General features: G+C 32.6%; 1 protein-coding gene across 1 annotated transcript; it reads left to right on the top strand.

Moving 5' to 3' along the window:
- Positions 1-1222: 1222 nt before the first annotated feature.
- Positions 1223-5798, top strand: LOC123657016. The gene is made up of 3 exons (XM_045592619.1): positions 1223-1355; positions 4453-4594; positions 5113-5798. The coding sequence occupies exons 1-3, from the start codon at positions 1223-1225 to the stop codon at positions 5483-5485; spliced, it is 648 nt and encodes a 215-aa protein (XP_045448575.1). The 3' UTR covers positions 5486-5798.
- The last annotated feature ends 7337 nt before the right edge of the window (positions 5799-13135 follow it).

Raw genomic sequence — 13135 nt, 5'->3', positions numbered from 1 at the left:
AAATTGTTGCTATTTAATTAATAATTAATATTATTTTATGTATTGGACGCCGCGTTGGCGCAGCGGTCACAGCCATGGATTGTACCTGTTGCGCTGGTGGTTGCGAGTTCGATCCCCACACATGACAAACATTTGTATTGGCCATACAGATGTTTACCGTGGTCGGGTGTTTGTGCAGTCCTAGTGGGTTTCCCCACCGTGCCTCGGAGAGCATATTAAGCCGTCAGTCCCGGTTGTTATCATATACACCTGATAGCGATCGTTACTATAGTAGGGAATATATCTGCCAACCCACATTGGAGCAGCGTGGTGGATTAAGCTCTGATCCTTCTCCTACATGGGGAAAGAGGCCTATACCCAGTAGTGGGATATTACAGGCTGAAAGGATTATTTTATGTTATCGTAATCCCAATTATAACGATACAATAAATTGAATATGAAAAAAAGAGAATGTGCACAATTCTGAATGACTGTATCTAAACTATTATTTTTCTCTTCCTATTGTAAGTTTTTTTTAACTAATAAGTTAACTAAAATATTATATCGAGAAACTGTCAGAGTTATATCGTAATTATTAATTATTTGAGATAAGTGTAGGTTTAAGAGTAGGTTGAAATGCAATCTAAAATTTACTTTTCTTACCTATCAATATCCCAAAACGATATTTAGTGTATACATAAAGTATAAGTTGCTCTCAAAGACTCCCCAAAGACGAAAAACAGCTAAATAGTCACTGCGTCGCCGCGCCGCGTCGCTCAATACGCGCGGCGCGCGCGTACCGTACGCCCCGCGCGTCAGTGCGGTACTCACCCCCGAAGAACACACCCTTCCTCGCAACACGAAGATTTTTATCCGAATTTTACTCAAATCAGTGTGTATTTATTATTTACATATACCATCGTACCATCCGATATTTCGTCTATTTAGATATATTTTTTGTAAGACTATTATCCTAATTGTTTTAAATATTTTTTAATTCGAGCAAATGGGGGTATGCTGGTTGAAGATTAACGATTTTAAGTGTTGAGTTTATTTCAAATCAGTGGCAGCATCCGAATTAATTGTATGATTTACTTTTTTATAAGTTTGCACCATTACCATAATAACAAATGCGAAGTAAGTTATTTTAACAACATCAGTACAATAAACTAGTCAATTAAAAATTATATAGATCATAAAAATATAGCTCAATTTTTAAATAAATAAATAATTAGTGTAAACAATGAACGAAATCGACTTAATAAAAGAAGTCGAAAAACGTCCGATTCTATACGACAAATCGGTCAGTGGTTTTAATAAAACAAAATTACGCGACGACGCTTGGAAAGAAGTACAAGAAGCCCTTAATGTGTCTGGTAAGTAAGCTAAACTGACAGATATATTTCTATATTTTTAAATATTCATTTTTTATTATTATCAAAATGGGGCTTTTATTTTACGTATTAGGTGCCTACATTTGTTAGAATCACGAGCAGAGAGAGAGCCTTCGATACAACCTCTTCCTTTTTTGAAGTCGGTTGAAATCTCATCCAAAATTCTATTTCCTATTTCGTGCCCTTCCTTTTTAAATGAAACTTATTAAAGTAGCCTGTATGCAGTAACTCAAACTTCGGTATATCCTTACATATTCCTTAACCATATTTCAGGTCCACTGATTAATTGATACTGTAAGGTTTTATCAGCAGAACGTCAGACAGGTCCTGAGGGCTTGTCTCTCATCAACTAATAGACTACAAATTTTGAATTAACAAGCAAAAAGCGATTATGCAAATGGAAATATGCGGCAGATAGAGTTTGAAATGAAAAAGAAAAATTTATCAAATACTTTTATCTCTCGGATATCGTTAGACGTCAGATAACTTTATCAGCTACTAGTGACACCAGGCATTAGCGAAGCGCCTGATTGTTTAAAATAACAAATGTTGAAAAGAAACGAAATAGTATTCTTTTCTAGTACATTGGTATTCTGAATAAGAATGTTTATTCCAATACAATTTATATTGAATAAATCGTAACATATATTTAAAGACGTGTAGCGTGCAGATGCATGATCCCATCGTGTGTTTGATTCCATTATGATTTATGGAGTATTACAAACAACATTACGATCATTCACAACCCATTCGTATTTCCAGGGATTTTCACAACACACGTTTGAAATATTTAGGTCATAATATGTATATTGATAGTACCGATAATGCTTAAACTAGTTTTAGAACGTAAAAATTATATTTCTCTAATAAAGTGACAATTAATTAACCTTTATAACTGACTTCATAAAAGAAGAAGGTTATTCAATTAGACCGTGTATATATATATATATATATATATATATATATATATATATATTATATATGTTCAGGGATAGCTTCGTCGTTTATGAACCGATTTTGATAATTCTTTTTTTTATTGGAAAGGAGATATCCCAAGGACAGTACCAAGAGAAGGAAACTAGGACCTGGTGATGGAATCCCTGAGAATTCGAGAAAAACCCTCGAAAATCGTAGTGACGACTAGTCCGTTTGTTAATTTTTTTCGTCTACTTACGTTATATTACTTGTCGGTGTAGTCGATGTTGTTTTTTTTATTCGTTTGCTAGCAAACACAATTATATTATGAAATGTTTTATTCAATACAATTGTGTTTGCTCGCAAACGAAAAAAAAAACCGACTTCAATTACATCGACGAGTAATACAACGTAGATCGACGAAAAAATACTCAAGTAACTGCGCGTTATCAAAGATTACTCAAAAAGTAGTAATCAGATCTCAATGAAATTTATATGTGACCACATGATAAACATCAGCTTTCGATTAAATTAAAAATTATTAAAATCGGTACACCCAGTAAAAAGTTATTGCGGATTTTCAAGAAGTTCCTTCGATTTCTCTGGGATCTCATTATCAGATCCTGGTTTCCTTATCACGGTACTAAACTAAGGATATCTTCTTTCCAACAAAAAAAGAATTATCAAAATCGGTACACCCAGTCAAAAGTTATTGCGGATTTTCGAGAGTTTCCCTCGATATCTCTAGGATCCCATCATCAGATCCTGGTTTCCTTATCATGCTACTAAGCTAGGGATATCTCCTTTCCAACAAAAAAAGAATTATCTAAATCGGTACATCCAGTAGAAAGTTATGCGGTATAATACAACGTAGGTCGACGAAAAAAGCGTCAAGTAAAAACGCATTATTAGATATAGCTCGAAAAGTAGTTGTTAGATCTCAAATAAATTTAAATGGGACCAATTGGCACACACCACCTTTCGATTAAAAGATAATTTGTCGAAATCGCTCCACCCAGTCAAAAGTTCTGATGTAACATACATAAAAAAAAAAAAAAAAAAAAAAAAAAAAAAAAAAAAAAAAAAATACAGTCGAATTGAGAACCTCCTCCTTTTTTGGAAGTCGGTTAATAAAGTTAAATTAACGAAAATAGATTCTATATTCTGAGAGACTACTACAACTATTTAAAGCTTGTGCCAATGTTTTATCCATCTATTGTGTAAGTGAAATTGTGATCTTTTACCAAACTTCTGGGAAAATTACTCATGTCTTTCATTTTATAATAAGTAATTGTGTTTGCTCGCAAATGAAAAAAAAAAGCAACACCAACTACATAGGCGAGTAATAAAACATAAGTAAACGAAAAAATAATCAAGTATATACGCGTTATTAGATATAACTCGAAAAGTACTTGTTAGTAATTAAATTAAAATGGGACCACGTCATGACCCTTTCGTTTTAAAAAATCATCAAAACCAGCATTGTTTATAAGAGCTATTTCCTTTTGCTATCCTAGTGTACACAAATAAATAAATAAATAAAAAATACAATCGAATTGAGAACCTCTTCATTTTTTGGAAAGCCGATTAAAAAGTAAACCAATCATAATCCAATCATGCTTATTTAGCATCTTTTAATTTAATTTACGAAAAAATCTAAAAAATTGATAGGAATATAACATATTTGTTAACTGTACAAATATAAAAGCATTTCAATTATTTAATCAAAGTTTTAGAAAGACAACTCACTATTTGATATTTTTCATGCCGACCCGAAAACGTAGTAGAAAAATGTATTTACAAAAGAATAAAAAATTGATAAACATTATGGTTTCGTAAAAAAGTAGGTTTTAAATTAATTTTTTCAAAATTAATAACCACAAATGCAATAAATGCAATTTATAGAATTTTTTCAAAATTCGAACGATATTGAAGTTTATCTAAAAATGCCGTAACATACCTACTTTACGAAGTGTTCTGGGATCTGTTACGAAACATGATTTTTGAACATTTATTAACAAACCTCTTTAGTTCAATAAATGCATAATCATGGTATTTAAAATATAAAACATAGAGAAGAGAACTAAATACTGCAAAACTTTTTTATATATAAGTATATTTATTGTATAGTTCTTTTGGTCTAACAATTGTCTCAATAATACAGAGACGGAGTGCAAGAAACGCTGGCGTTCACTGCGCGATTCTTTCATCAAGCTGCAACGTACGCACGGTGGTCGCACACGGTGGCCGTATCTTCATGCCATGCGGTTCTTGCTCCCACATGTTGAACCCAAGAACGATGTGCCGTATGTATTTCCGTACAACATTCATATTTAATTTTCTCGTTTTCTCTATCTTTGATACTGCAATTCAAGAATTAGTGAAAGAGATAGGATATTATACCGCACTCAAATTTTTTCATTATTGTCCTTACCATCCATAATCACTCTTTTAGTAGTTTGACTACATATATATAAGTGTGTGTGTATGTATTGCGTCTAAGTTTTGTAACGTTATTAAGATAAAAAGACGGGGGCTTTAGACCACACAACTAAAGTAAAACTTTTTTAGCTCCATCTAAATTATATCTCCCTTTCAACTTCCGTTTGCCTCACCTGATCACATTTTTCGTGACGCTCTCATCACGCATTCACCAGCTTACTCTCTCTTACTTAAGAAGTTTTAAATGTCTAATTTTTTACTTCTGTAGCTTTCCCTATATATTAAGTTAAGTGATGATTGTTCAAGAATGTTTATACATATTTTTGGGCTTAACAGAGACAAATCTTTTATATAAAGTAAACGTTCTTGTTATTAATTTCAGAGTAAAACGTGAAACATCCGATTCGGAGCCCGAGGAAGAAATCCGTCACCGTCCCGGACATTCCCTCCCAGATCTATCCTTTACCGAATCTCGTGATATGGAAGACGATGATGATTCCCAACCAGCGAAGAAGATGCGTCTCAACTCTACGGAAGAAGACCCTTGCCAATGCAATAGAACGGATCCTGATGAATTGTTCCTTTTGAGTTGCGCTCCAACATTAAAAAGATTAAACTCGAAACAAAACGCAGTCGCTAGACTGAAAATTCAGCAAGTTCTTTATGAGGCTGAGTTCGGGAGTCAGGTGGAACTTCCTTATGTAACTCCGGCTAGTGATTGTGGATACGAAAACGTGGAAGGTTCTGTCGAATGAAATTCCCAATTGCAACAGTTGTTATTACAAAATTTACAACAAAATATTGCCGTGCCCTTTGGTGATAATTTTAATCAAATAATTAGGTTGTTATAATAGGCTAAGAAACTTTATGTTTTCCGTAATAACTCATAGGTTTAGTAGAAACAAAACGTTTTATTTTGTTATTCTTCCTTTGCCACTTCCAACAAATGAACTTAGTTTATGTTTTGTAGTAGAATTTTAATAACTAACGTCCGTTTAACTCACTTTTTTTAAATGGTTCATTTTTAAGATTTCAAAGGAATAATTAAATAAGTTTGCAATCGTATTTTACGTTATCTATTTATCGATGCGTCTTCTTAAAAATAGTAAACAATTGTATTCCTTAAACTTATAACCATTTTAATCTAGTAAAACAGTACGGTAATGTTTTGTCGCTATTTTATTTTAAAGGTGGAAACTGTGCAATTCATTCCTATTATTTATTTTGATTAAGTGTTATGAAATTCAGTATTTATTTATTTGTTGTTATATTTATCATAGACTTATTGATTTGGTAACTTAAATGACCACTTACGTAACAAATTTGTTAAACTTTCAAATTTTAATATATTTTATTTGACCGAAGATAAAAAAACGAATTTTAAATCGATATAAGATTTTAATCTATTTTAACATTTTAAAAGTTGGTAAGTATTGTATTAATAGTGCAGGCTTAAAAACAGACTTTTTTATACAACTAGTTCGGCAAAAAGCATACGGTTGACCTGATAGCATAGATAATACAAATATACCTAATAGAAAACTGATGGCACACAATTACCGTAGCTTATAAGCGCCTACAACACCAGAATCATTAAAGAGCGTTGTCGACTCTACCCCCCAAATCCCCCCAGAAGCCCTGGTTACCTTACTCACTACAGGAACACAACACGGTTTGAAAGCAGTATTATTTACCTGTAATCTTCTTTAAGGTCGAAGTCTTCTCCAGCCGGGCTGTTCAAGATTTGGAGCAGGATCTTTCCTGCTATGCCCTACCTCATTCAAACCGCACTATCATTTTTGCGGTTAAAAACGTGTATCGTCTGCAGTCAATAGTTCACGAAAAAGTTTTCGAAACAGTTTTTTTAACGTTGTCATGATAGTTTTCGTTGAACATGAAAAATGTCTAAAAGCATTTATACTAACTGACCAACGTGTTACGCGGATATATTTATCCACTAGCACATAACATCACCAACTATAATTATTTAATTAATTAAATAAAAATAAGTGTGTAATAAACAGAAATATTTTACCACCTCACCATTTTTGATAAAAACCCAACACCAAATAGGTATAAGTATTGAATGTCGTCAAATAAAATCCTTTTCAAATTGAAAATACTTGTTTTATTTTTACCTTTAACTAATTCATTCATCACATTTCTTTACTACGAACCACATGGAAAAAATTTCATAAAACATGGACAAACGCAGACCAATTTCTCATAGCGAGTTATGAGTGTCTATGAGATCTGATCAGATGACGCTTCGGAGCAAAAAAGGAGTGGAGGCCCCTTGCTCCCAAATTATTTTCCAAATAAAATGGACATTTTTTTATAAGGTAAAACGCGAAAATTAAAAAGGATGAGTTTAAGTTTTTAAAGTCTTTACTAGTCTGAATTTGAATATTTTTTCCGAAGTTTCTATTGTTGTGCTCTATTTTGTGGAGGCCCCAGGGCTGCAGCCCTTGTTGCCCTCCCCTAAATCTGGCCCTGTAAGACATAGACATATGTACATACCTTACATACACGGTACTTAATTTAATACGCTGCCTTGCATTCTAAATTATTCGTAATATCGATAAATAAAACTCGGATACCTCGTTGATTCTGACCTTTGTTATGTAAGGTTAGATTATAATACTTTTCCTGGGAATAATAAATAATATTATCACCAGTGTTTTACGTAATTATCGACTTTAAAGCGTATAGTAATTAATTAGTTACGACGATAATTTACAAAAAATAAATAGCAACAAAAAATGCCCAGTAGATAGGTAGGTACATAAATAATTTAAATCGACAAAATATATTAATCACAAGGAAAGCCATATTTACGTTTACTAAACCGAAATGGAATGATTTTGAATTATTAAAAAAAAGTTTTCAAAATACACATAATGTTTAAGTATGTATTAATTAGTAATTGTCAAAGATAATTTAACATATATTTATAGTAAGGTACTATGTTTATCCGTCTTATAATCATTGAACATTAAGTTTAACATTTGATAAAACTTAGGTATAGTTCCTATTATAATGTGAGTCAATAGCATTATAAAAGATTTTACGTGAAAAGTATGCGCACTTAGTATCTATATGGCACAATCAAACGTAGCTAGGTCTCAAACCATAATAGCCAAATTCAAATCGAGACAACTACGGAGAGTTTTAAGATTCAAGAAAAGATTCTTGAGGATGTACGCAAATAACAGAGGCGTGGCTAGAAAACTTTTATTTATTTATTTAATAGGCAAGGAGGTTCATAGCAGTAAAAAAAATATTTCAAGCCCGCCTATACGATTTTTATTGTTATTGTAATGTCATATAACTATGTATGTATATAACAATTGCTATTTGAATACAAAATTTCCATACATTATTGAAAGGGTTAGTTGAAAGTACAACTGTTTAAGGAAATTAATCGACCTCGCCTTTAAAATTAAACACTGTAAACTAAGGTTACTAAACGCAACCTTAGTGAAATGAAATAGAGATTAAATTCAGTTGATGAAAACGTGGGAAAACGACAAGTGATTTACACTAAGTCAGTGCGTGTCTATATACCTAATTGATTACATTATACATCTATACAAATAAATAAAATTGGAGTGTCTGTTTGTAATATTAAAATAACCGTTTTTACTAAATGCCTATTGATGTATACACGGTACATATACCAAAATAACATTTTTTTTACAATTTTTGTCTGTCTGTCTGTTTGTTCCTTTTATTCTTTGAAACGACTTGACCGATTTTGACGGAACTTTCACTGGCAGATAGCTGATATAGTAATGAGTAACTTAGGCTACTTTTATTTTAGATATTTATTTATTTTATAACTCTGCGAACTGAACAATAACTTTTTGTTAAATTCCACGAAAACGAAGTCGCGGGCACAGCTAGTTATTATATAAATACGTTTAATATGCAACTATATTATACATATTAGGTACACATAATTACATTAATCATATGTACCTACCTAAATAGCGCCGCACGTTTCACTATTAAGCAAATAATTTTCGACACATAAGAGTTTTAAAAACGAACAATAATTAAAAAGAACTTAAAACTAATAAAAATATTGTAAATAGAAAACACATAATATATTTTTTTTAAAATTTCTAAGAGTTAGATAAGTAAAACTCTAGAAATTCGAAACCTAGAAAAACCCTAGAAAATTAATCCTGATAGCCTCTCATCACGGAATAAAATCATTACTTAGATATACAGTTGTAATAGATAATTCTAATCGATAATAATTAAAAAATAAGTCATCAAATAATATACATTTAGGTAGAGTAAGAAGATACCATTTAATAGCCTTCCAAGAAACAGTAAGATTAGCACAGAAATTTGTAATTGCTGCGTAGGCATTACGACACATTAATTGCAATCGAAACAAGGCGGTGATTAGCCTGGGAAGCAATTAGATATATATGTCTAAAGTCTAAACAACACGATAGCAATTCTTGAATTGTAGAATAACAAAATGTAACGGCATGCATTTAACACGTAAGTAACTACCTGCGACGCGGATTTCCTTTTGTTATCTAATATATAAAATTCTCGTGTCGCGGTGTTTGTAGTTAAACTCCTCCGAAACGGTTTGACTGATTCTCATGTAATTTTGTGTGCATATCGGATAGGTCTGAGAATCGAACAACATCTATTTTTCATACCCCTAAGTTATGGGAGGGGGGGGGGGTTAAGAGGGTTAATTAAATGTTATGAAATTTTGTGTGCAATCGGGTAGGTCTGAGGATCGGCCAACATCTATTTTTCGTTCCCCTAAGTTAAGGGGGGAGGGGATTGAGAAGGTTAATAAAATATATGGCAAAACAACGTTTATCGGGGGTCAGCTAGTTAATTTTATAATATCTTACTTAATAAATATGAAAAGAGTATTTTGAAAGTTTGTTCGAAAGAGAGGAAGTGCAGGTGCGGGAATTAGAAAGGAAATAGGATGTACGGATCAGGTCTTTTCTTTGCGGTGCATATCCGAAAAGTTTGGCCAAAAACAAAAAAGTCTTTTGCGCGTTCGTGAATTTAGAAAAGGCATATGAGAAATGGTGATGAAAGTGAGATAAGCATGAATGAAATAGTGAAAGCGTTGAAAAGTATGAGATTAGGTAAGGCTGCAGGGTATATGACAGGATTGCCCTAGAAATGCTGAAGGCTGGACATGGCATAGTGGCTAGCCTTTTCAATTTGTGCTGGCGAAATGGGCAAGTACCGGGAGACTGGTGAAAAGCCGTAATCGTCCCATTGTACAAGGGAAAAGGGTCACGGCAGGACTGCAGGAATTACCGCGGTATAAGCCTCCTCAGCGTCGTCGGTAAATTGTATGCAGAAGTGTTGATTGAGAGGGTTGTGAATGAAACACGATAAAGTATGGGATGCACAAGCAGGAATTAGAAAGGAAATAGGATGTACGGATCAGGTCTTTTCGTTGCGGTGCATAGCCGAAAAGTGTTTGGCCAAAAACAAAACAGTCTTTTGCGCGTTCGTGAATTTAGAAAAGGCATATGATAAAGTGATGAGGAATAAATTGTGGTCAGCATTGTCCGTGAATGGCATGAGCAGTGTCCTCAAAAATTAAAATTATATATTTCTTTATTTTATTAAGTTTCTAACAACACAACAGTAGGAGATGGTAACTGATATGAGTGGAACTTTTGTAAGAAAGGGAATGAAGATAAATGTAAAGAAGACGAAAATGATGCTGTTTGAAAGAGATGAGGCAGTGACAGACTGCAATATCGTGATTGGAGATGAACAAATTGAATAGGTGAATGAGTTTGTGTATCTGGGTTCAAAGTTTACAAGAGATGAAAAGTGTGAGAGTGATATTGAAAGAAGAGTGAATGCAGGAAACATGGTGAATGGAGCTTTGCACTCCTTTATGAGCAGTCGGAAGGTGTCTAACAAGGCTCGTTTGGCTGTGCATGAGGCGGTGTTGGTTCCGACACTCATGTACGGAAGTGAAAGTTGGGTATGGCAGAAGAAACATGAAAGCAGGTCAAGAGTACCCTAAGCCGAAGAGCATGTATGAAGGGAATAATGAAAGTGGACGAAGCGAAAGAAGTATGTAAGGATCGTAGCAAGTGGAAAGAAGTGGTCTCTGCCTACCCCTACGGGAAAGAGACGTGATTATATGTATGTATGTATGTTACTCAATAAAAAAAATTCTTTGTTCGAGTAGGCTTCAGAATCACTTTAGAATCGTCATTTCAAAAATTAAAATTATGTATTTCTTTATTTTATTAAGTTTTATAAAGTATCTAAAACTGTACCGGTTTGATGGACATTTACTTGTACCAACTCTTTTACATTATAAAACTGTAATATTTAAATTTTAAACCTTGGTAATGCTTGTAATCTTATCTTATCTTATATATAAAATTCTAACACTAATTAAAACGGCTGGACCGATTTTTATGAAATTTCGTGTGCATATCGAGTAGGTCTGAGAATCGGCCAACATCTATTTTTCATACCCCATAGTTATATGGGAGGGGGGGATTAAGGGAGTTAATAAAATATATGGCAAAACAACGTTTGCGGGGTCAGCTAGTTATTTTATAATAATTTATTATCCGCCAACCCGCGTTAGAGCAGCGTGATGGATTAAGCTCTGATCCTTCTCCTACATGGAGAATGAGGCATATGAACGGCAGTGGGATATTACAGGCTAAAGCGTTAATGTGATGACGTCTTATCGAAAAATTAAAAAATCTTGTTATTTTAACTTGTTTTGGATTTTTTTTTTAATTATTAAAAAAATCTTGTTTTTAAACCGGGGTATACAATAACATTTTTTTTTAATTAAATATTAATAATTATCGAATGACACAGTATCATATGAAACAAGTAATCATAACAATAATGACGTTGTGAGATTGTTTACGCAACTTTATTTCATTAATTCATTAAAATATTAAAAATACGGTAAATACGAAATTGCGACACAAAACAAACAATATATAATTAAAAGTAACATAATAGTTCCAATGGTATATTTAGGTATATTGCAATCATTACACGTCAGGTATTCATGTTTCACTACTCATATTTTTATTACTGATAAACTTTTTACTAAGACATGAGAATGCACAAAGATCTTTTTTTTTAATTTCGTCATTTTATGGTCGTAAAAACTGCATGATTTTTATCGTAAAAGCCGTGATTTACTGTTTATTATTACAGTTATTGATGTAGGGTGGGTACAGCAGGAATTACTTTACACAAACTTTGGAGTAAACCGATTACAGATGTACATCAACCTTACAGAAGATCACTAATAAATTCTATTGCTTTGAAGCAGTGTTATGCCTGTGCTCCTGTAATGAGAAAGGTAGCTAGAGCTCTTGGTGAAGGTCGGCAGCGTGCTAGCAATGCTCTTGATATTACCGTTGATACCTGCAGATGCACATAGGCAACGGTATCAGCTTAGAACCAGGAGGACAAAAAATATCAATTTATATTTACTTGAGCATAAAGTTACAAAATTTATTTTAATAAACAAACTCGACATCATTGTGAAGTTCTTTTCATTAAATTATGTCAATTCGCAACATATAAATTTAATGCATTCCATTACATTAATAGCTAATAACAAGAAACACGTGCACATTAATGAATATAAAATGGCATTACTCTTGAAGAGTAGAGATAGACCAATGACAGATGATTGTTACGCATTTTCTTAAAATAATTGTAAAAACTCGATAATCTTATATATAAAATTCTCGTGTCACATTGTTAGTTACAATACTCCTCCGAAACGGGTGGACAGATTTTTATAAAATTCTGTATGTATATAGGGTAGGTCTGAGAATCGGCCAACCTCTATTTTTCATACCCCTAAGTTATAAGGGGGGGGGGGGGTTAAAAGGATTAATAACATATATGTCAAAACAACGTTTGCAGGGTCAACTAGTATTATTATAATGTTCTGATAATACGTAGCTTTGGGTTTGAACATAAGCACGTTTTAAATGATTTTAAAATTGTTTTAATAAATATGGATTCAAACCTAAAGAGATGTCTTTTTAACGTAGTTTGATATAACTTATGATCAATGTTCAGTCTAAATTAAGGAACTGTTCCAGAACCAATAAAAAGTTGCAATTTTTTTTTTTTTAAATGTAAACTACGTATCAAGCGATCGATTTTTCGACATTTAGAGTTTAATAAGAAATCAAAGTATTCTACTACTTTAAAAATAATACAAAAATTTGTTTTTTACACATTTTAAAGAGAAACTTTTATTAAAAAAAAGGGTTAGACGGTACATATAGAAAATAATGTTAACTTTTTTTAAATTATATTATTAAAAAATAACATAAATGTAGTATAAACACCTTTTCTTAATTATTACCTAGGTACGTATTTATGTA

Source organism: Melitaea cinxia, chromosome 10 (genome assembly GCF_905220565.1).
Source record: "Melitaea cinxia chromosome 10, ilMelCinx1.1, whole genome shotgun sequence".
NCBI classification, from domain to species: Eukaryota; Metazoa; Arthropoda; class Insecta; order Lepidoptera; family Nymphalidae; genus Melitaea; species Melitaea cinxia.
The sequence above is the reverse complement of the archived record's forward strand: the minus strand, read 5'-3'. Positions and strand labels throughout refer to the sequence as shown.

Excerpts from the sequence above, each read along its gene's own strand:
- LOC123657016 (XM_045592619.1), top strand. The coding sequence starts at position 1,223 with ATGAACGAAATCGACTTAATAAAAGAAGTCGAAAAACGTCCGATTCTA. Across the intron at positions 1,356-4,452 it reads AGAAGCCCTTAATGTGTCTG|AGACGGAGTGCAAGAAACGC; the intron begins GTAAGTAAGCTA and ends TCAATAATACAG. Across the intron at positions 4,595-5,112 it reads GAACCCAAGAACGATGTGCC|AGTAAAACGTGAAACATCCG; the intron begins GTATGTATTTCC and ends TATTAATTTCAG.